At 37.4% G+C, this 24,385-nt stretch overlaps 1 protein-coding gene across 4 annotated transcripts in view; it reads left to right on the forward strand.

The window, feature by feature from the left end:
- STIM2 (stromal interaction molecule 2) overlaps positions 1–24,385 on the forward strand; it is a 69,797-nt gene that overhangs the window by 41,421 nt on the left and 3,991 nt on the right. For all 4 annotated transcript variants that reach the window (XM_087736798.1, XM_087736800.1, XM_087736801.1 and 1 more), the window contains 8 exons: positions 10,007–10,121; positions 16,518–16,629; positions 17,299–17,414; positions 18,774–18,951; positions 19,866–20,043; positions 20,680–20,847; positions 21,062–21,162; positions 21,418–21,656. In XM_087736798.1, the coding sequence (XP_087592924.1) occupies positions 10,007–10,121; positions 16,518–16,629; positions 17,299–17,414; positions 18,774–18,951; positions 19,866–20,043; positions 20,680–20,847; positions 21,062–21,162; positions 21,418–21,656 (1,207 nt within the window). The remainder of the gene's footprint in view (positions 1–10,006; positions 10,122–16,517; positions 16,630–17,298; positions 17,415–18,773; positions 18,952–19,865; positions 20,044–20,679; positions 20,848–21,061; positions 21,163–21,417; positions 21,657–24,385) is intronic.

Raw genomic sequence — 24,385 nt, forward strand, 5'->3', positions numbered from 1 at the left:
TCTTGCTGTGTTATCACAGAATGTTTGGTTATTGTCATTAATGTTCGGGACGGGCACAATCCAGCCTGCAAACTGAAACATCAGTGATGGGCTGTGGGCTTTCTGAGGAGCTTTAGCATTGTGTGATTCTCCTGACTTGTGCTGCATTTGAAGTTAAGACAGTTAACAGAAAATACAGAAATATTTCTACACTGGAAACTTTTAATTAGTATTTAAAAGATTTGTCCTAGTTTGCAGTGGACCATCTTTATACGTGACCTTAAGTTTCTTCCTGTTCCAGAGGAAAGTCGAGATAAATCCAAGCAACAGAAGCTACTTCTAAGACCTGTTAAAATGGCTGCAATTAGAACAGTTCATGAAGGGTACTGTTATAGCTGGGGTAATGAGAGATGAGTGAAACTATATATTCAAACTACTCACTGTGCATAAAATAAAACGACTGACATGTAGCCCTTTTTTCTGCTAGCTCGTTTTTAATTATTGAAGAAATATGTAATAAAAAAAACCCAAATGAGCTTTTTGTACGTATAGTTTCCATGCAGATCAGTGGTGACTATGTATATGCGCAGAGTGCTTTCTCCTAAGACGTTAAAAGCAAACCTGAAATTAATGAGAAATGCAGTTTAATTGCAAGTTCAACTAGTAAACTATATGCTCTTGTTGTAGCGCTTTTACTGGATCTTTGGCATAATCTTAAAAGATCTGACGTTTTAACAACATAGTTACGTAGTTACCTGATTACAGTAGGTCTGAATATATACAAAATATGTCCTAATATGCACTATTTCAAAAACAGTTTTTTTTTTTTTCTGTCACAGTGGGTAGTGCTGCTTGTTTTGATTAAGAATGAGAACTGATAATTAAAAAAACCCAACCAAACAAACACAAAAACAACAAACAAACCCCAAAACTTTATTAGATGTAAAGCTTGCATGAAATACAGGGATTTTACTTAACAGCAGGGTGATGGATTTCCTGTTTCATGCTGCATGGTTTTTTGCTTGCAAGACTCCTGGAAGAGCAGTAAATTGAGTATGTTGATTAGATATTCATTGGCTTCTTATTTGGCAGGAAAAATGTGACAATGTACAATAACTTTCTGCTGTTTTACCAGCACTAAAACTGTTACAAATTACAAGTGTGTATTTACACCAAGGAAGGAAGTTCTTGTAAATAAGTTATTTTGAGAGGGGAAGGTACCAAGAGCTAAAGAACTATTTATTTTAACTATTTTAATTTGCTAATCCAGTCGAGAACTCTCAACAGTGATTCCAGACACTTCGTCTGCATACTATTATTTTTCCTAATGTTCCTCACGGTCCGTTTTATGCTGTAGTTTTGTTTTTCCTCTGTAAAATGAAGTCTCACATAATATCATTCTGTAGAGGGTAAAATTTGAACTTTCTTATAAGAAACTTTTTATTTCATCAGAAATTGTCTGATACTGGAAGCCTTTTGGATCTACCTTGTGTGGACTGGAAAGAAGCTTGTATTTGACCTTGATGAAATTGATGTGGGGAAACTTGATCTAAATTTTTAGCACGGGATTTATTAGTCATTGAAACATGTGAGGGATTTGTTGAAGTCTTCTGAGGAAAGTAGAGGGCCTCTAGTTTGAGCATGGACTGGTTAGATTTTTTTTTTTTTCCTTATTTTTTGGTCTGTTACTTAGATTAGACTAGATAGTATAACTTAGGAGACTTACAAAGATGAAAAAACTTGAACTTTTCACTAGAATATGCTTTTCCAGTTATAGTTATTACAAAATACTTGGAAACAAGAGCTTTTGTCATAGCTCCTCCATATGTTTAATTTTTTTTTTTTTTTTTTGCATTCAGGATTCGCATAACTTTCTAATACTTGCCCTGAATTTTCAATGTAGAATTATGTACTTCAAAACAAGAAGCATAACTAAAAGAAAAGAAAAAAAAAAGGGTTTGGATAATAAATTTGTGTTGTACTTTAGAGTATGCTTTACTGTGCAGTTACTAATTTCTGTAAAGCAGGCTCTCACTGTGTGAAAACCAGAAAGTATGGTACAGCAGAGAAGAGAAGAAAGGAAGTATACGGAAACAGACTATACTTACCATTAGGGCAGGCTAATATGAATTTCTCAATCAAATCTAGCTCCTGCTATTAGTGCTTTATTATTAACATACAAAAGATTGCAATTGTTTAAACTGGTTTAAAGAGGTAGGCTGTAAAAGGGTAAGTGAAAGGGAGAACATATTGCTAACTGAGGTTTTAGTCATGTGCTGTGGGAGGCTATCTGCCTCAGGAAGCATCTGTTGCACCACGTGTACAAGATTTTGTTTTAATGATGAAGAAGTACAAGCAGTAAGACAGACTTATCATATGTTCACTATTTACATAGGTTTTTCCTGTTTCTAAAGAAGCTCTATGTGTAGATCCTACATCAAGGCATTTCCTCAAGGAATCTCCCTGTAGAAATAGAATTAGTTGATGTTTTTGAAACACTAATATCTTACTGTGTGTCTAATGTCTCACAAAGCCAATGGCATGAATTTACAGCTTTGCGTGGGATCTTAGATCACATAATATCTTGATATTTTGTTTGAGTTTTTTTGAGTGCACTTGCATAATTACTTAACAAAGAAACCCTACCCAACAAACCCTCCACAAAAAAAAAAAAAAAAAAAAAAAAAAAAAAAAAAGACAAAATCACTATGCAGAGAGGAAGAGACTGCAGTATTGAAAGCATGACACATTACTTTTAACAGTATGGTCAAAGAAGTTGGAACCTCAGGGGTGATAATGCAGAAGTGCCTGACTTAAAATATTGTCTGGAGGCAAGAATCAAAAAGAATCTAGCTTTAGTGGCCTAAAACAGGGAGGATGGCTGTCTTCTATACAGCAATTAAAGCAGAAAAAGTAGCTATTATGATCTGATCAGGAATAGCAATAGTACTATAGCACTTTGGCAATAACTTTCACAAGTTTCAGAATATTTGACAGCCCAAGATCTTCCTTTGAAGTGACCATTTCTGAATGGATGGGCTCTGTGAAGCTATTGTTTGAGGGCTTGAGGTCATATTTGCATCCGAGACGCAAATAATCTGAGAGGTGGAACAAACATAATGTCTTGAGAGAGTATGCTGTGTTTTTTGAGAGGAGATGAAGAGGTGGAGTCTAAAAAAGTAAAAAAGTCAAAGGAAAAATCCAGAATGAAGTAAAAATGGAGGATAACAGAGGTCAAGTGTTACAACAAGTGTAACAACTCGGATAAAAAGAAATAATTTGTAGATCTGGGGTGAGTTCAGAAACATATGCTTCAGTATACTTTCCCTTTAGTGCTCATTTGTGATTAAAGGTATTATAATAAAGGAGAACCAGTTCATGCTCTTACTACTTATTTCTATTATGTAATTAATTTGCTAGTCATATTCTTGGTTGTTTATGCTTCTTGTAGCGATTAAAATGGTACATGCATCTATACATCACAATTTATTTTACAAGCTTGCTCAATTAAAATACTACGCATTAGTATTACTATTTTAGCAGAATCTGGAGAAATAAAATTTAACATGTAATTTTCAACATGAAATTATTTTCTGAATTACTGCTGAAATAGACCTGACCATTCAATTTGTGTAAAGATGAGTTGGTGAAATAATTCTGTGGATATCTTTGTTCTTTAATTCCTTAACAGACATAAAAAATGAATGAAACATCATTTACTAGTTTGGACCAGAGACTTATTCATTTCAATAATCTGTTCTGCACAGTAGTGAGTACTAAATACTTCAGGCAAAATTGTAATAAATTCCATGACAAGAAATCCTGAAGAACTACATGCCAAAATAGCGTGGTGCTCCCATTTTAAGTATCTGTAATGTGGATATTAGGAGCATAAGGTGTGAGGCGAAAAAACACTTTCAGATTTTAACATGAAACTCAGGATGACTCTAAGTGAATAGCCCTTCTGTATTCTTGAACAAAAGCAAATTTATGCACAGAATTTCCCTTCCTTTTGATTGTTACATCTTGGAGTAAGGATTTGCCAGAAGAATTTGGGGTGGGGGGAAGTACAGCTATATATGGAACAGATGCTAAAAGATAAGGGATGGTGGTGTTCAAAAGCTTGATCTCCCTTTGTTCAGTGCATCTTGGCACCTCGTTAAACTTCAGGAGCCCACTCCAGGTGTTATAATTTGAGTTGGGAGAGGTTCTGCTATAGATTGAGCTCTTGCTTCATTTTGTTGTCTGCAGATACACACTCAGCAAGATGTTAAATGTCCTTGAAAGTTCCCTTAGTATTCTGGTTTTGTCCTTATCATTTATATAATAAAGGTCCTTAAACTGGTGTTCATATTTGTGTAAACTAGTTTATACTTAAGTGTCAGCAGGTTAGGCAAAATTCTGTGTGGTAGGGAAATACCTGCTGCAGTGGTTTAGAAACTGAAAACGCTGTAACTGTTTTGCATAATACTGGGATGCCTCCTGAGTGTGTTTTACATCTCACGGTGCAAGAACATTCTGTTACGAACATCAATCTTTGAGTATTTTGAACTTCCTAACCAGCGTAGCAAACCTTGTCCCCCGAAGCTATTGGGTTACTTTTGATTCCCTTAGTTTGTCGTAGATCTGTTTAATAGAGGTCTTTTTTGCACTGAATTTTATCATTCAACTGCTAATGTATTTGTCCCCAGGCAGAGTGTCTTTTAGCCTCCTGCAGTTTTGTAGGCAACTCTGAGCGTATCTACACAGTCTGTTTTTTTCAGAGCAGGGTGAGTAAGAGCCAGGTCTTCTCTGAAAACATTATGACCGTGTTAGTCTACGGCTGTGCCTGTGCAAGAGAGTCCTGCAGAGCAGCAGTGTTATCATGGGTACGGCTGCGTAGAAACCTGTTCCAACGTGATTTGGATCAGACCTACCTCATGCCTTGCCTCCTTGGAGGTACTTAAGCTGATATGTAGCTGTCTGCACCTGTTTATGCAGCACTGCAGGCATTTAGTTCTGCTACAATGAAATGCTGCCTTGGAAATTCTAACTTGGCTTCGAAGAGATTGCAAAGTTTACTTTGCAGTAGAACAGCTACAGTTTTGTTTTGAGCTGCAATAGTATTTTTTTTCAATAGAATTTATAGGTTACTTAAGATATACTTGATAACACTTTCATGGCCATGTCCTACATTTTTCTAGTAATGTTTCTATTATGCTTAAATACATTTTCTTATTTTACTGTGTAATATCTTTAGAAGCCATTTCTATAGGGTAGGCAGTTGTAAATGCTCTCATACTTGAACCATAGTATGTTGCCTTTTAAAAGCACATTTGCCGTCATAACTTAGTAAGTGTGACGTTCCAATAGCTGCAATGAGCCTGGTAGCAGTAGATGGGAGGGAATGTACTAAAAGGCTGTCTAACAGCAACCAGCTGTATCTGAAGGCAGGATTATAGGAAAACTGAAGTTGTACCTCTTGCAGGTTTTCTTTTGAAGGAATAAAACTGAAGGAAGTAACATTGTTTAAGGAACAGATGCTCAAGGAAGACGGTAATACTTAACCAGGAGATGTTACTAATTGCTCTTAAAGTAAACTTGTCAGTTAGAGGGTCTATTTTAAGTTGGTGAAACTGAAAATCGTAAACTTGAGCCTTCACCCAGAACAAAATATAAACATAGCATATGAGTACTTCCTTCTGCAGTTAGTGAGTGTGGTTAATTTTACTTTTCCACTGAGATTTCAAAAAGTATGCAATTGTTCATTTGCTCCTCAAGGAGCAAGCATCTCTTGCAACTTCCATATTTTAACACGTTGTAACTTTTTGTATAGTTGCATGTGGCTTTAGTTTGTAAGTGCTCTCTCCATGTCAAACCAGTATTGGATTTTGGTGTGTCTTTCTTCGTCTTTTGGAAGGGTCGGAATTTCTTTTTTTTGGTGGTTCTTGCTTCAGGTTAGTTTTTTGGTTACGAGTTGACTGGGTTTTGGTGAATGTTACAGTACTAAAAGCTTTCTGAAGAAGAAGGAAGGTTGTGGCATACCTTACCTTGTAACTCTTTTGCAGGGGTCCACAAGTCCTGTCCCCTCCAGGGAGGAGAAGGTTTCCTGCTGAACCTTGGGCTTTGGGATGTGAATCTTTGTAGAGGCACAGTTGTTAGGGTACTTTTGGGATCAACCCTCCAGTTTTGAGTCTAGGTGTGGTGTTTTCTTACTCTCTACTTGTTTTTGAAGTAACTACTTTGACAAATGATTTTTTTTGTTTCACACAGAGTTTTTAGGTAACTTATCTGCTGCTTTCGTGGTTTCAACTTTGTAGTCTTAAAAGGCCTTCTCCCTCTTGAGTAATTATGTTGGCTAAGATAATCCTTAGATGTTTTTTGTTAGAGCTTATTCTTTTAACCTCCCTATTTAGAGTTATTTTTCTAACCTTTTCTTTGTGTACTTAATGACCAGGGTAACAGAAGAGAGATTAGCTGCCATGACAAGGAACAGAAAAATCCTCTCTTTTTACCAGAGTTGTTCTGTTTTTATGGCTTTCTTCAGTTTAGGACACCATTCCTTTTCTTAAAGGAGAACTTCCATATTAGGCCAGTTTTGAAACAAAGATCTTTTAAACAAAAGAAAGATGTTTGATGTCATAATCTCTTCATTAGTAAATGCATTCATTCTTTGAAACATGACAGCCTCTTTCTATCTATGCAGACTGTAACTTTACCGTTGTGACCAACCGGTGTTAAAGAACCTCACTGAGGAGGCATCGTGGGTATTCTCACAAGATCTGGGAGCGATGTGGGTAGGATTGAACAGAAGAGGGTCTCTTTTCTCTTCTTGAAGAAGTTTTCATAAACGCATAATCTCTCCCTCTGAGGAGTAACTGTGTACTGATTACTAAATGCAAACTGCTTACAAGTTTGTGTGTTGTCAGTCCCTTAGTCAAATACTCTAAACAGTTTTTCAGTATAAACCAGATCTTTTCTGCTGTCGTCCTCTTCTCCAAGGAAATCTTGTGCATCGAACTTGGATTTGTTTTCTGTATTTGTGATGAAATTTGAAATCAGGCTTTTCGTTTTTTTCCCTCAACTCGTTAGCATAGCCGGTCGTGTTCCAGCAGTGTGCCCAGAACGGGAATTCATCTCTTAACTCTTGCTCCCTCTGCGGGCTCCGTAGCAGAACGACATGAAATGCGGCAAGTTTTCCAGGAGCTGCTGTTTGCATTGTTTATCTGGGGTCTAAGGTTACCTGTGTCCATCCCATTTTTAAAATCAGAGCACTTTCTTATAGTACCTTATAGTGCTTTGGGGTGAGATGTAACACCTTGAAGGTTTTCTGTGTAACAGCTGGCATCTTCCTTCTCTTCTTTATTCGTAACCCTGTATGTAGTATTGTTAACTGCAATTTGGATTTTCCTTGATGGCACCTGTAACTATTCAAATGTTCTTATCCTAAAGTATTTTACAACCTTTGTGGACAACTAGCAGTAAAAGTAGAAGCAAGTTTATTTCTTGTGAGCAAAACTGATCTGAGGTATGAGTTTTAGCTGAGGAGAATCAAAATGTGCTGAAACCTTTACATACAGCATATACTCCATTCTGTTCCTCTTCAGAAAGGCCTGCAACGTTTGTTTTTAAAACAATTGTCCACAGTTGACATCTGGAGTCTCCAAGGGCAGTGCATCACCAGTCACTAAAAGCTGAAGAGTGAGTGTTAACATGTACCTTAACCCCCATAGGAAGGGAGATAGTCTTTACAGGGAAGGACCTATAATATATTTTTCTTTGTCTTTTTAGTACGTTTTTCACAAGTTCCCAAAAGACACATTGGGGATGGTAGTTGATAGCAGGTACTTGCAGTCTGAAGGGAAAAGGTGAGGTGGGCAAACATCAGTTCTTTTCTGCTGCTCCAACTGTGAGACTGTACTTTAATCGGGAAGGGCTTAGAGACATCAGTGGATAAGATTTTTTTTGTTTTCTTATTCTTTGGTTCCTTTTCTTCAGTTTACTCCTTAATAAACATGGAGTGGGAATGAATAAGATAATCCGCCTTTGCACGTTGCGTGTTAGCTGTGGAAATTGCCAGCTTCATGGTAGTTATGCCAATTTGGGAAGTACTCAGAGTTCACACTTGGACTATGGAATATGCAACAGAGGTTATGCAGCAGATATTTTTACATTTGCATGTAGTTACAGCAATCAGTCCTTTTCTGTGCTTATTGTAGCTTTTTACAGTTGCTGGTCCATGGTGTTTCAGAAGTTCTGTGACTCTGCCCCAACAGGCTGCTATTTTCAATTGTTCTCATATATTTCATAAATTTCTCCTGTATTTCTCATGTTTATATGTGTGTGTATATATATATATATCTGTATTTATGCCTTTCTTGTACACATAGGGAAGAGTAGTTAAAAATGCTCATGCAGTTTGTATGGGCTAAATGGAACTATTTTAGGAATCAAAAGGCTTTGGAAAGCTAATGTCTGACAATCAAAAAAGTTTAAGTGGTAGATGAATGAGAGAGGGTTTGCATCCAATCTGTACTTGGAACCAAAAGACATGTATGGATTTATGATTGGATTAGGGAAGGCAACTAGTACTTTATCCCAAGTCTAGCAGTTAGAGGAGAAACTAGAATCTCTTCCCATATTTTTAGACTCCCTTACTTCCTAGTAAGAATGAAGTTTTTAATAAGGGGAAAATGATAAGTGTTAGATTTTTCTTGCATATTTCTGCTATAATACACTGTCTCTTTTTATTAAGAGTTAATATTATAGTTTAACATCGACTACTTTTCAGTTTCTCCTGCTGCACTTTCTTGAATGATGTCATCTCTAGATTTCTTAGAAATGGGGCCTATGCAGGAAGCTCCGCAGATAAATTACCAGGACTAAATTTTAAGTGAGGTCTTCTGCAGTGCATTGCTTGGCCTTCTTCCTCACCTCTGCGTGAAGTGGTGATGACATGACCAGCCACATAAAAAGCTGGTTTTTGACTGTCATGACTATCTATAGCCATTTTTCTTTTGAGCAGCTTATCCTTCAGAAACTGAAGAAAGCAAACAACCTACTGTGAAAGATTACTTAGCTCTCATGTTAGCTTTCTGGTACTCAGGTCTCCACCCATAGAGACTGCTCGTGCTGTGCTTTTAGGGACTGATATCTATGAAGGGTTTCCACTGTTAATGGGAGGTAGTTTTGCTAACCAGTATTCCAACTTCTCTAGGCCTGTGTGAAATAAAAATAAAATGGGTTTTACAGTTCCATGCTTTTTTTTTTCCTTGTATGTATTTGGAGAACCCATTTGTAGTGACTTGTGAAATACTGATACAACACTGCAATATATGCTGTGATTGCAGGATCTTCCTTTTTATCATGTTGATAAAGAAGAAAAGTGTGGTATTTTGACATAGGCTTCCTATTAATTACTGCAAATGAAACAGCTTTGTGTAATGCTTCTGTGCTTGGAGTGTAACCACCGAGGAATAATTAGCAAGAAGAAAATTGGCCCTAAGATGACTTCTGTTTTTTAATTTGATGAAACAGAAGTCAAATTTTTGTTGTCTAATCAAAAGATGTTAGTAATACTTAGTCAACACCTTTCTCTCATCCCTCAAGCAGTTGCATTTAACTGGTACAGCAGGATTCAGGTATTACTCACCTATAAAGGACCGGCACATTTTCAAATCTTATGTGGTCTTATCTTCAAGGAGGTGAAGTTGGTTAAACGTACTCAGAATAGAGAAGTATGCAGTATGACTTGTGTAATGCATTCTTGTAATCACTGTAAATCTAAAGGCATACTAATAATGTTGTTAAACCTACTATACTACCAACTGCGCCTTCAGTTTTTCTAGGATTGAATCGTTGTGAAAATAAAATCCTGTAAGAGTGTTTAACTTGCTTTCCCAGTGTTTGATGTAGTCAGCTTACATGAATTGTGTGCTGCTTGCATGGGGAAGAGATAGTAAAGATTCTCCTCTGCCTGATTTCCTCGTAGTTTCTGTCTAGAAATTGCTATTTTGGCATTTAAGATGTTGTTTTCCCTTTTCTTCAGTTCCTAAGGGAAGACATGCAATACAAGGATGCCTCTAATAAACACAGTCACCTGCACAGAGAAGACAAACATATAACCATTGAGGATCTGTGGAGACGCTGGAAAACATCTGAAGGTAGGTAAAGAAGAGCAGCTAAAAATGATGGTGGTTATTGAAATAGAAGTAATTCAACAATTTTTCCACCAAGTTGTTTAGAGTCATGAATGGATGACCTCTTTTACAGCATCTTCATGAATCTGTTTTGGTACTGTTATTTATAGGTCTACATAAACCTGACTAAAAACTCATTCAGTCCAGCTAGTGTTAATTGCCTCTTGATGTGCTGGGTGTATTGTAAGTAAACTAAGCTAGCTTACACCCTTGTCAGTATGAGGTTGTAATTTATGAAGGTGACTGTTGCATGTGCTGAATTCCAGACAAGCATGTTTTTAATTTAGTAAACCCTAAGGGCTGCTGTCAAGCTGTTTTTAAACATTTATTATACATTGTATTAAGTGGAAAGTCCAGTGTGCTTCCATTTTGATGTAAACTTTCTTTGGGCTACAAAGAGCTAGAATTAGTCCAAAGCATTTTGGAAAACCTTCTTAAACTTGGTATACAGGAAAATGGACTGAGAAGTCAACACCAGCATCCCTCCCCCACTTCGATTTGAACGAAATAAGTTGAGCCAGATACTCGAAATGCCAAAAGACTACTTAATGAGCAGTACAGCGTTCATTGCCAAATATGTTCCAGGATGTAGTGATTAAAAAAAAAGAAATTTCCAGAAGTCCAGAATGTTACAGTTGTTAGGAGAAAAAGACTTCCCTCTGCTCGCAGCATTGAGAAGGTGGTGTGCTAATGGTGAGCATATAAAGATCTAAAAGTTGGTATTAGTCATACAACTAAAAGTAGGAACAAAAGAGGAATGAAACTAGGAACACGCCATTCGTTCATTCTGCTGGTGTAGGAAGTCATTTAAGTGCATACTGAGATAATGTATTGATTAAGTGTTTGCTGTGTAGTAAATATCTGTTTTAACCAGCGATTTTTAGCCTCATCTCTTCAAATATCCTGTAAATGCTTATTCAGTAAAGATCTTGTTAAGTGAAAATATTGCAACTAAATTATCAGAGAAAATTATCTCCCTACAATTGTTTGTCTAACTTAAAAGTAACTCTTCAAAAGTTTAGGCTATAGTGATATCAGAAGTATCTAATTTGTGTATTGTGTATATCATTGTTTCAGGTTTCTTGAACGTAGTGATCATTGTGAGTAAGACTCAAAAGGTTGTTAGAGGAATGTCTGGTCTTATGTGTCTGCTTATAACAGCTTTACTGTGCATCCTGTTGAGGAAACTAAAGGTGCACCACAGGGAGGCCCTTAGAATGAGACTCCCAAGCAGTGTTAACAGTGGTCTGGTGGCTGTTAGAAAGCATGAAGCCTCTCAAATAATAAACTATTTTCATTCAGTATTGGGAAACATGGAAAATACTGCTTTTCCCTTCTAGATGTTTTAGGAATTTTGACTTGTTTCTTATGTGCTGCTAGTATAGTATAGTGCCAGTTTAATGGGATTTGACAGCATTAAACGAGAGGGTGGAAAGTAGTGTAAATGACGGTATCAGTAATTTGAAACTTCGTTAAGTAGTCTGTTGAGGTATCTGTGTGAGAATTACAAGCTCTAAATAGTGCCCTTGACAGTGCCCATTAGTGCTTATCCAGCTGCTTAGTTTATGCTGAGTAGAATTACCCATTCCTTCCCGTAAAGCTTGCTTTATGTGGATGTTTGTCTTGACTATTTGTCAAATAGCTTAAAGTTGCTTTCTGTTTAAGATATTGGTGATGTGAGACAGAGAAGATTTGAGGGAAGAAAGTGAAAACACTGTTTATGGTATAGGAACCGTGCCATTGCTGTTTGGTGTCGCCTTTTATGATTAAGAAAAACAAAGGTTATTTTTAAGTAATTGCTTGAGAAGTACCTTATACAGTGAATGGAACCTGAGGATTGGCTCCATTCAGAGCTTTAAAAATTGCCTAATAAAAGAAGCAGCTTCAGAATATTACTTTTTAATATTTCTGGCACAGAGCAGGCTTTTGGTATCTCCTCCTGGTGCGGAATCCTTAAGACATGCTCTGTACTGGTGCAAATCAAAGGCATTTCAAGGTTGCTATAGGCTTTACCTGCATGGAAGGAATCGTATTGTAGCTTAAATCAGCATCTAGCCTATTGTTGCTGTGTTGCCATACAGTTTCAGTGAGTCCTTTAGTACAAAACAAGACTGTCACTTAGTTTAGTTTAGTTGATGTTATTTATGCTTTTTGTGACCATTTAGATTTTTTAATCTCAATCTAATTCTACAGAGAGAGCTCCGTTTAGAGGAATGGCTAGGAACTAGCGCAGCTGTTTAAAGCATAGAAAACACTGCTTTCTGAAAGTCCTCTGACTTCTGTTATTGTGTGTGTGTTCTTTAAATGTAAATGGCGGTATATACTTGTTGTGTGGTATTTGCTTTGACTGTTCTTTCTAACCAAGCAGTATTTACACATATACAGAGCCTACCAGCTATTCTAAAGTATCAAGCTAAGTAGGTGGTGTTGGGTTAAAAATCAAAGGTGCATCTTCAGTACTTTTTTCTGCAAGGGCCTTGAAGAGGTGGTAGTTATGAGTGCAGCAAAGGTGACAGATGAACATTTGTTTTGATGTCTGAATACCAGCCTTTGTACAATTATCTTTGAAAGTTCTGTGTGTCAAGGATGTCTGCCTTCTCTTTTCTTGCCCCTCTAATGGGCTAAGATCATGTGAATTTGCTGTCTGAAGAGAGATAATAGGTATTTAGTCTCAATAGTAAGGGAGTCTGTAAAATCAGTGCAGGGGTCTTCATCTGGGTAGTTCTCTGACCTGTCTTGGTGAATAGGTAGGGTGCTGCATTCTTGGTGATGTAGCATTGTCCCTTGGGACTTGATTTTGTAGCAAAGTAAAACTGTGGTGGTCAAATCTGGTGTTCATGAATGGTTTGCTGTTGTCAGGCTAATCTGAGTCCTACCAAAAACTAGTTTTTTACAAACTGCCTTAAAAAAAAAAAAGGCAGTTTTTCTTTACCATTATGGCATATTTGACCCTTAATGTATATTATGTCCTGTAGACTGCCCTATAATACAAAAAAAGTTTCTCCCCAGCCTTGTGTGTGTGTATTATTTTTTTTTTTTCTTTGACTCTTTTTCATTTTCTGTGGAAAGTAGAAGGTGACCTAAAGCCTGGTACTTTATTAATTAGGGGGAAAAAGATAAAAAATGGCTTTATGTTTGTATGTGTGATCACCTGTTGTATTCTGAGGTAATGTTGCACAAGTGTTCTTGCAGCAGCTGGGACTAAACTGCATACCACAAAGATGTTACAGTTGCCTTGCACTTTCTTAGTTGTTCGCTCTCTCAGGTTTTAAATATCCCGAGACTGGAAATGCATGCAAGCAGGGCTTGGCCAAGGATGAGTTACATAATGCTGCGTGCTGTTCCAGGCAGGACCAGTACAGCACTGGAGACTGGCCCTTCTGCGTGAGAGGAAACAAGAGCTGTAATGTTAACCTGTTGAAAAGATAGTCAGGGTCACTCGTCTCTTTTTTGCTTTTTCATGCTATTTAAAAGCCTCCTGGTGGCAGCATATTTCATGCTGATGTTGCTGCTGAAGATCCTGCTAAAACAAAACTAACTTTTGAATCTTTGTGTGTGCTTGATACAGAACAATCTTGTGTTTTTTCTATATTGCCTGGTCAGCCTTTTCTCAACTTTAAGCCTAACATATGGCTGTCACTCACTCCTTGCCATGAAATACTCTTATCAAATGTAATTTGATTTCTGAAAGGAGTCGGAAGCCCAGAGGAGTAGTGGGGCTGACACTGTAATGTTTTACTTCACGCCTCCCTGCCCTGAAGCACCGTGCTACATGATAAATATAACATGAAAAAGTGATATATAGCCTGATCTTCTAATCAGCCATTAACGTGGGTTGGCAAGGAGCCGCTTTCATACAGGGACAGTTTGAAGCTAGTTTTGCTGTCTGCACCTTCAGGCATGTTGTTATAGTGGTTTTAAAAAAAAAAGGGGGGGGGGCAAAAAACTTTCTTAAACTTGTGATCTGAAATAGAACATCTGGTGCAAGTCTAGAGACTGAGTGCTGCACTGGGGTGTAAACACTGTGGCTTCTACACCTGCCTGCCCAAGGCATGTTGCTGCCATCCTTGTTACTCAAGATATCTATTTGTGAAAATAGGTGTGAGAGGGAAGGCTTTTTAATGCTATATGCATTTAACTTAAAGTAATTGTCAGTTGCTACTCCGCTGTCTGAAACACTGTATTCTTTTTGAGTGTTTAAAATAAGGAAAGGTTACAACCTCAGCTAATTAGTAGGAGCTGTCACATTCTAATTGACAATGCTGATCGAGATGAATTTCAGCTGATCTGCTTGACTTTAAGTACACGTGGTGTATATCACTTGCCTCGTGTCATGTTTCAGTAGGATATAACTGCTTCTGCTTAAGAAAGGCCAATTTGCTTCTCAGTACTGTATGCTGTTGTAGAATAAGACCTCATGACCAACGTATATGTTTATTGCAGACAAGTCAAGTAGTACTTGTTACCAATATATAGCAGATAGCAGATCTCAACAAAAAGCAACAGTCTGAATGTTTTCACTAATATAAATCAATCTCCCAGGGCTCCACTGTGGTGCCATTGGAAAGGGAGGACAGGGTAGTTTAGGGTCTGGTTCCACCTGGAAAATTGGGGATTTGCGGGCACTGAAGCTGGAATTAGTTTACATAATAAATTGTGAAATATGTGCATGGGCAGAGATTCAGACTCTGAAATCCCAGATTAAGAGTTGACTGTCTGTATTGGTTATACTTAGCTAAACTGGTCATTTAAAAGGACACAACATAGAATCATAGAATCATTTAGGTTGGAAATAGACCTTTAAGATCATTGAGTCCAACCTAGCACTGCCAAGTCCACCACTAAACCATGTCCCTAAGCACCACATCTACATGATATGTTTACAAATAGAGCCCAGACATTTTGCATAAAGGCTTAGAGTAATATGACAAACTGAGTCTGTTGCAAGATCAATACCTGGAAAACAGTTTGTGGCTCAAAAGCAGAGGAAGAAATGGGACAGCATGCTGGGAAGGAGGTGTAGCCATTCATATGGATAGAATACAAGTGGTTTGTATTGTGAGTTTATTTTTTAAAGCTGTAAGTGGGTCTCTGAAATGTGTTTTGTCTCTGGTTATCTGGAATGATGAAAATCTGAAATGTTCAAGCTTATTTTTCAGCTGTGCTGAGTGTAGGCAAGAGACCTAGAAGTCCATATTTCAGTTTCACTGTGAACTGAAATATGAATTTGAACTCATAAAAAAATTTCTGTTGCCTGCAGCTTACCTGTCAAGTTTTCAGCAGCTCTCTCTAAGGGATCATTGTCAAAATTCACCACTGAGGATGTGTTCTTGTGATAAGGTTTCTAAAGAAATCTCTGCCCAGCATTGTCACATGCAAGTAGTTTTAGAGAGAACAATATTTAAAGAAAAAGATACTTGTTCGTGCAAAGATATGTCTGTCCAGAAGGAGGTTGTCACTTTTTCTTTCATGTGCAGACAAACTTTTGCAGACTTCATAAATGGAGAGAACAACTCTTCAACTTACCTTCAACTTTGTCAGTGTGAAGCTGTAAGCTGTAGCAGCTGGCCTGTAAGGGCCAGAAATGTGAATAATTTTTGTGTGTGTGTGTGTAAAATCTGTGCATAGCGTTTCCTTATTTTCTTAGAGCATCTGTAGCTATGAAAAGTTAGGTAGACTGTTGCTGTTATACAGGAAAATTTCGATTGTTCTCTACATATTTAAATAACTTTTCTTAGTGGGAATATTACTGCATGTAATACAGCTGTTTTGGGCATATTTGGGAGAGATTTAATTGTTTTCCTGTTAAATTTCTGCTGTCTTTCAGTATTTTCTTTCAATCTCCTCTCTTCTCTGCTCCCATTTTGTGGTTAGTAGGCATGAGCCTCTATGAAGATTCTTGTGAAAACACATTCTTAAACCATCATCCTGGGACAGATCTTGGTACATTGCCTTAAATGGCTACAGCACCTGCTGATGTGTTTAGTTCTGCAAGGGTAGCAAGGACAAAAGGATTGAAGCTGAGATCAGTTTAAGTAGATAAAAGTCACAAGATGCTGTCATGATTTAAACGAAAGCAAGCCACTAAATTATTCTGTGGAATTTTTAATAAAGAAATGTTTGTATTGGTTCTGTGCTTGTTTGTTTACAGTTTGCCTAAGCTTCCTCTGAGAAGTATATAATGAAAAAGGCAAAATGCCAGAAACACCTTGGTGAATGTTAATGCTAATTTTTCTGCAATTATATTTGGCTAAACCCTCTTGCTCACTGTAACTTGCTTTTCTACTGCTTGTCTTCTATGTCTTGCTATTGATTTTTTTAAAAACTTAAATGTAATTAAACAGATTTTTTTTTTTCCAGTTCATAACTGGACTCAAGAGGACACTCTTCAGTGGCTGTCAGAATTTGTTGAACTGCCCCAATATGAAAAGAATTTTAGAGACAGCAATGTCAATGGAACAACACTTCCCAGGTGAATGTTTCTTCTGGATTAGTTTCAAATAATTTCCTGTAGGTTGCTACTTTAGTCTGTATGTGGGAATAACTATGTGAACCTAAAGTCTAACAAGATATGATCAAATGCAAGAAGAGGGAAGTGTCCTTGCAGTTTTGAACAGCTGGCTGCATTTTTTTTTTCTGTCAAAATATTTCAAAATATAACTGCTTCTTGCCACTCTTTTAGTCTTAATTTTGTTTCTTGCTGTTGAAGCTTTTATCAATGATCACACAATTCTGTATGGTAGCAAACTTTATTTTGAACAGCTTCCAATCTATTGTATGGGTATACATCAAAAACTATCTGCAGAAACCCTTTCCTTGAGCATAACTGCTAAATTTGAGTAATGATTGTATTTCAGACAGTTGGTGTCACAAGTCTGCAAACGTACCATTACTTTTAACTATGCTAAATGGATTTATTTCGTGATTATTCCAGAAAGAAAAGGGAAATGATTTGATGTTCTTCCTTTGCCACATGCTGATATGCTTTTTTTTATAGCACCACTGTCATTGTATTATATCTCTAACTCTATTAGGTAACTATGATATATATAACTGTGGGAAATGCTATTGATGTATTTCTTTCCGTAGACTGGTTTTGAATATGGCTTGTACAATAGGTAATGTTTTGTCTTATTAACAGGATAGCAGTAAATGAACATGCTTTCATGATTTCTCACTTGAAAATAATTGACCGGAGCCATAGACAGAAGCTTCAGCTTAAAGCCTTGGATGTTGTTTTATTTGGACCTCTCACACGTTAGTAACTTTTTGGAGTTTTTTTTCTTATCTCTTATTTGTAAGAATTCAACAGAGAATACTTTCAGTGACACTTGATACTGTATGTAGGACAGCTTATCTATTTTGTGGATGTACTGATGGATTGCTTGGCATGTGTTGTGGAATTAAAAAAGGTTATCAAGATGTTGGGATCAGGACAAAGGTTCACTTCTGTGTGTAAGATTATGTAGAAATTTTAATATAACCCCACTTGACAGACGGATGTTGGCTTTTGTGTCACAAGAAGCATCCTCTGAATGTTTTTGACTGTTTAAATTACACTTATAGCTAATGTTACATTCACTTCTCAATTAGCTGCAATGCTGAAATAAGAGGGGACAACTTTGCCCAAGGAAGAGAAAAAGGAGATGGTGGTGCAAATCCAATACTAGTGTCTTTTGTGCAGACTCGAGCTTTAAGTGCAGTTAAATTTAATGCAGCAGTTCCACATATGACCCATTTTAGCATATGCAGACGTTTCCTTACCACATCACCAGTGGTCTGCATGCTTGCTTGTACACGGTTACAGGTCTGTTGTGGTACTGTGCATGTTGGGTATTCCTGAACTAGGAGGCCCTTCCAGAGCCTGGTGGTCTGTTCGGAGACTAGTGAATGACTTTGTAAAAGTCAGGTCAGATCTGAGCTGTCCTGACTGATCTGAGTTAGCCTGGCAGATCTGAGCTGGAGATTTTTAGGGGAAAAAAGCACTTTGTGTTTGCATTATACCTGTAATGCTAGCAGAGACTATCTTCTAAAAGTTTGTTTTACAAAGGTGCAAGTGACTATAAAAGTTGTACTAACAAAGAAGTGTATGTGAATCTTGGATATAATACTTCGAGAGTCCAGGTTTTGCTTTTAAAAAGTGCTGCGATTAGCAACTTACCCTTTTAAAATCTACTTTATTTTGTACAAGTGCATTTTTAACTTGGCATAGGGTATTCTAGAGGGCACAGACTGGGGAGAACTTACTCAAACATAACTGAAGTTCCTGCTGGCCTGATAAAGTGTAATTGGGGAAACTCTCTTAACTCATTTAAATAGAGATACAGACTATGTATTGTAAAAGTTTAGTAAGCTTTCCTCAATCTAATATATGTTTTAGTATAGAATAAATAGGTTGTATTAGAGCAGAGTTGCTTATGTTGTATGGAAAATGCTCTGGAATCCATTTGAAATGTTGACAGGTAGTTGTTGGAGATGGTTTGAGATAAATGAGCTGCAATTCTGTTTAGCATCAGGTTCTGTCACCTTTTAGGCTGGGGGCGGTGGGGAGGGGAAGTTCATAGTCTGTTGTCTGTATCAATGAACTAGTTAATAATCATGTTATTCTCTGCACAGGTCCCCCTCACAACTGGATGAAGGATTTTATATTAACAGTTTCTATAGTTATTGGGTTTGGAGGCTGCTGGTTTGCATATACACAGAACAGAACCTCAAGAGAACATATCACAAAAATGATGAAGGACTTAGAAAGTCTCCAAACCGCAGAGCAAAGTCTTCTTGACTTGCAGGAAAGGTATAAAAACTAAAAAAGTTAATGTTTAGTTGTCCTTTTGTTTTGAGGTTAAATACAAATACAGATTCTTTACAGTCATAAATTATTTGCATTAAGCTGCCTTTGGATTTTGTTCATCTTCGTTTTGCACGGAAACTTTGATTGCAGTGAAAATGGGTTTTTGGGTAGAAATTGCTTCTGGGTATCTTAGCAGGCAATATGAACTTGGGGATGAAGGTAAAGAATAGAGGCTCAATCTTTTTAACCTACAGATTCAGAAGTGTGTACTGTTATTTTCATATAATTACAGTTTACTTTGGAATACTTGCATACATGGAGATGAGAACACTTCTTCTGTTTTTAAGCTCCTAAGATTAACAGACCTGGACTGATTACTTTCTATTTCTTATTTAGCAGCGTGAGAGTTGATAGTCTTCTCTGGTGCACCTGTAACTCAATTGTGTACTTGTACTTTGATCTTATTACACCTTTAATGACGATTCACCTAGAAGTTTGCATATTTTGTCTGACATGGACATCACATTGTGTGATGTAATTGCTGCGGGTTCATGAAGCTTGCACAGTCTTTATTATCACAGAATGGTTGAGGTTGAAAGGGACTTCTGGAGGTCATCTTGTCCAGCCCCACCTGCTGAAGCAGGATCATCTAGAACAGGTTGCCCAGGAGCATGTCCAGGCAGCTTCTGAATAAGTCCGAGGATGGAGAGGCTACCACCTCCCTGGGCAACCTGTGCCAGTGCTCAGTCACCCTCACGGTGAAAAAACGTTTCCTGATGTTCAGACAGCACCTCTTGTGTTTTGGTTTGTGCCCATTGCCTCTTGCCCTGTTGCTGGACACATTTTCTTCTCCTGAGGACTGCAACTTTTAACAAACATGCTGTATATTTTCTCATATTTTTTGTTCAATTATGAAGGCTTGAGAAGGCACAAGAAGAGAATAGAAATGTTGCTGTGGAAAAGCAAAATCTGGAGCGCAAAATGATGGATGAGATCAGTGATGCAAAACGGGAAGCCCATCGCCTAAGGGAGTTGAGGGAGGGAGCTGAATGTGAGCTCAGCAGGCTCAAATATGCAGAGGAGGAGCTAGTACAGGTATCTGCAAACTGTTTATAATTTTAGTGTTGACTTTAAAAGGGTCCTCGTTTTATTAGATCCTTAGGAGTGTTTAAAGCAGCATTTCTCTAATGCTAGATTTGAATGGAAAAATTCTAAGAGCACTTAATGATTGTCTGTCAGTCATGCCATTATCTGGTAAAATAATTCTGAAACCATAAGAAGACATACACTTTGTATATTAGCTTATCATAATGTTGTTGGATTCATGGAAAAAAATATATACAAAAGTTTGTTGTTTTTTTTTTTTTTTTCCCCTCTCCTGTCTTGTTATCAGATAAGAGATAGTAGCTTTGTCTCACTCTTCTGAGCAGCAATAGATTGGATTTATTGTATAAATGAAAAAGCCGTCTTTACAAAAAATATTTAAGCTTCAAGTTAGGGACTATATATCATAGGAAAAAAAAAAACGGAGTATAATACAGTATATGGAAATTCATGTGCTATATTTCAGAAATGCCTGATCTGCCTTCCTGACAGCAATTGGCACACACCAAAGCTCTGTAAAGCCTTAGTGTGTTGCTGTGGGGTATAAAGGTGCTTATATTTCACTTTCTTCTGCTGTCAGTTGTAATGATACTCTTGGTGACGCTTTTATTTATTTTTGATTGCTAGGTTCGCATGGCTTTAAAAAAGGCTGAGAAGGAGTTTGAGCTGAGAAGTAACTGGTCTGTTCCTGAAGCTTTGCAGAAGTGGCTTCAGTTAACACACGAAGTTGAAGTGCAATATTACAATATCAAAAGACAGCATGCAGAAATGCAATTAGCAATCGCCAAAGATGAGGTATGAACTCTTACTCTTCAGCTCCTTAAAGACTTTTCTGATCTGTTGCTAGATATATCAAAGAGTAAATACAAATTATTCAGATAAATGTTTGGGTATTTTTTTTCCTTCTCTGAGTTGTTGTTTGCTACCTGTCAATATTGCTAATGTTTTGTCATCTTTGTTAAGTATATAACTTCTAGTTTTATGCATTTCATTTTATCTTGCTTTTTAGGCAGAAAAGATAAAAAAGAAGAGAAGCACTGTATTTGGAACATTACATGTTGCACACAGCTCCTCCCTGGATGAAGTGGACCATAAAATCCTTGAAGCGAAGTAAGAGTATTACCAGGATGCATATTTTCCTGTATTTATTTATTCTTGGAACAATGGAATTTTTTTTGAGAGTTATGGAATTTACTGTCTTAGAGTTTTTGCACTTTTAAGTAAAACAGTTTAAAAGATATTACGGTGCAAGTATTTGGACAGTCCTAATGGATCTTCTGGTATGCTAGAATGACTGCACTTGTGTTGCTTTGCTTTATCATTAAGAACAGTGTATGTAATTTTTTAATGTGTGCTTTTCTTCAGGAAAGCACTCTCTGAGTTGACGACGTGTTTGCGAGAGCGTCTTTATCGATGGCAACAGATTGAGAAGATTTGTGGTTTTCAAATAGCACACAATTCTGGGCTACCAAGCTTGACCTCCTCTCTCTACTCTGATCACAGCTGGGTAGTTATGCCTCGAGTTTCCATTCCTCCTTACCCAATTGCAGGGGGAGTCGATGACTTAGATGAAGATACTCCTCCAATAGTTTCACAGTTTCATGGTAAGTGGTGAGCTTACTAAAAAGAAAGGGAAAAAGTTGTGGAGGCATGGGATTTTAAAGTCAGGTGGGAGAAGAGTGCTGAAATCAAACAGGATTGGATCAAAGTCAGAAGGACCAAAATTCTATTTAGCATTTCAGATGCATCTTTTGGGAGTTGCATAAACTGAAGACTGGGTTTGGCAATAAAGATAACATGGGGAAAAAAGCCTTTATGCCCTTTCAGTGGGGGAGTGGGGGGGCAAATCCAGCTAAGGTTTTGAAAGTCTGCTTGTCATGCTTGGATTGTGACTTAGACAAAAATTTATAATGGGTAATGCTGAATTTCTATTAGTACATTTATCCTTTCAGATGGAAGGGATGGAGTTAGTATAGGGTCCCTTGAGCTACTAGGAAGATCGCACCCTTTGAGAAGCTGCCTGCTACATAGGTTTTCAAACATTCTTCAGTGGCTGGAACAAAATCCTGTTGTTGTCCAAGGGAAGTTTCAGGCAGAATGTTTGTGTTTGGATACAGTGGGTTGTTTAAGTGTGAGGCAGAGAGTCCAAGTGCTGGAGGGAGGGAAATCCAGCTTTGGTTAAACTATGATCAAAAGATACACACTGGAGATTCAGACCACCCTCGTTTCTTGAGTCATTGCGTCAATACAAGAGCTTGTTTCATGGAAGTTGTGATTAACTGGACTCTAGAGGGAAATCAAAAAGATGAGCTCCCATATAGCTATTCAAAACTTTGTCATGTATGTACATTTTTCTTCCAGAGTTGGGATTCTCAGAAGAAATTAGAACTGTATTTTAAAATAGCGTAAGGAGAATAGTTGTGACTTTGCTGGCTTCGTTTAGTGTGCCTTGGGCACACATTTTTCTTCTGAACGTACCAACCTTTTTTCTACAGGCCACATAGAAAAGTTCATTAAGCCCTTTGCAACACTACTTAGTGCGAGTTCTGATCACTTTTAAAGAATACTGCCTCTCTAGTTGTCTTCACTGTGAAGGCTTTGATTTAAACCGTAGCAACAAATTTCTTGGATGGCCCAGTAAAATATGGATGCCTAGAGTTAAACTTCCAAGTCTATATGGAGTAACCTGTGGTTTGATTTCAAAATGAAGAGCTCCATTTATTACCACGACTTTCCAGGTGGTCTAAAATGACAAAACACTTAGATATGTATATAAGACTTCAGACTTGTGATTTTTCTAGACACTCTTCTCATTCAGGTCTTGCACAGAAGTGAAGCCAGAGAGCAAAGTGTGGTTGGTTCAGAGGAACTACAATTAGAGAAGGACTGTACAGTTTGTAAGAGCATACTTAGTTGAAACTTTACTGTATGCTTTTGCAATTATGGTTTAACTTTTTTGTTAAAGTTCAGTTCATTTGGAAGTATTTAGCTAATGGATGTTGTCTCAGTCAGTGATAAAAGTTGCCTGAATCTTAGTAACATTACAAAAACTTCAAATACGTTTCTCTGAATTTTGGTAAGGCAATGAGAGCCTGATTGTGTTACAGTGATCACATGAGGGAAGTAGCTTCTCCTTAATTTACTAACTTTTAAAAGTTCTACTCAGTAAAAAAAAACAAACCTGGAAACACTTGGGAGTGGGGAAAGAGAGGGAAAATATGCTAAATGATCTGTCATTGAAACCAGTTCAGGAGTCAAATTATTGTAGGTTAGTTTGGTAACTGATAAATTATTCCCATCCTTTAAACAAAAATGAAAAATGCACACGAGGAGGGAAGCAAAATGGGTTGTCTCACTCATGAGGCTTCAGGCAAAATGCAGCGTGCAGAGAGGTCACTTAGGAGCAGGACTCAGTGTCTGCACCTAAACTGAGCTGTCTGCTGGGCTGTTACCTTTCCCCAGCATCCTTTGATCTCTTAAGACTGACAAAATTTGAAGTCTGCAAGGCAGGCTTCTTTGTGCTGCAGCAATTGGGATGATAGGCTGAAATGGTGTAAAGTAATAGATCTGTTTAATCAATCCTGAGCTGAAGAACAAAAGGGGATGAAGAAGTAGATGTATGAGAGTGGAACAAAGCAATTACAGGAAGGTGATAGTGAAATTTCTACTTTTCCATTGACGGATTAGGATTCAGCTGATTCCTTGATTTAGTGAGTTTCCTTGTATACAAAAATAATTGAATTTTTTTTAGTGTCGTGTTTGGTAAACATTTTGAACATCAGTAAGGGTATGGTCTGTCTTACCTAAGCAGTGATACGTTCTGTGGGACAGTTTGAGGAGTGGTATGAGACATCCTAAGGCTTATAACAGCTGGCCTGAAAACAGGTCTGTAGACTTATTTCCATAGAAGTATTGCTGTCTAATCATCTTCTGAAGGAGGAATTGGATTAGGAACGCTTTAGTTTGTCACTTCTTGTTAGATACTTTCCTGGTCAAGTCTTGTGTTGCAGTCTCCACCCATACTTAGTATTTTTGTTTCCGGAAATTCATAGTTAGCCTGGCAAAAGAAAGTGTTATCAAATAGGAAATTCTTGAGCTTAAAATTAAGTTGAATTATATATTTTCTATCATGTTATAGATATGAAGTTGGTCTTCCATGTCTAACGTAACTTTCAACTAGTGCACTCTATTTTAGTTGGCTGTTTGGTTAGGTATACCTACATTGCAAAAAACTTTACATGTTCTTTTAAGCTCCAAATTGCCACACAAGTAAAATACAGGATATTGTGTAACATACTAATTTCAGCACTGCTATTTTTAGTTTGTAAAGGGT

The sequence above is a fragment of the Nipponia nippon genome, unplaced genomic scaffold (genome assembly GCF_047370975.1).
Source record: "Nipponia nippon isolate SJK-2023a ecotype South Korea unplaced genomic scaffold, ASM4737097v1 scaffold_6, whole genome shotgun sequence".
NCBI classification, from domain to species: Eukaryota; Metazoa; Chordata; class Aves; order Pelecaniformes; family Threskiornithidae; genus Nipponia; species Nipponia nippon.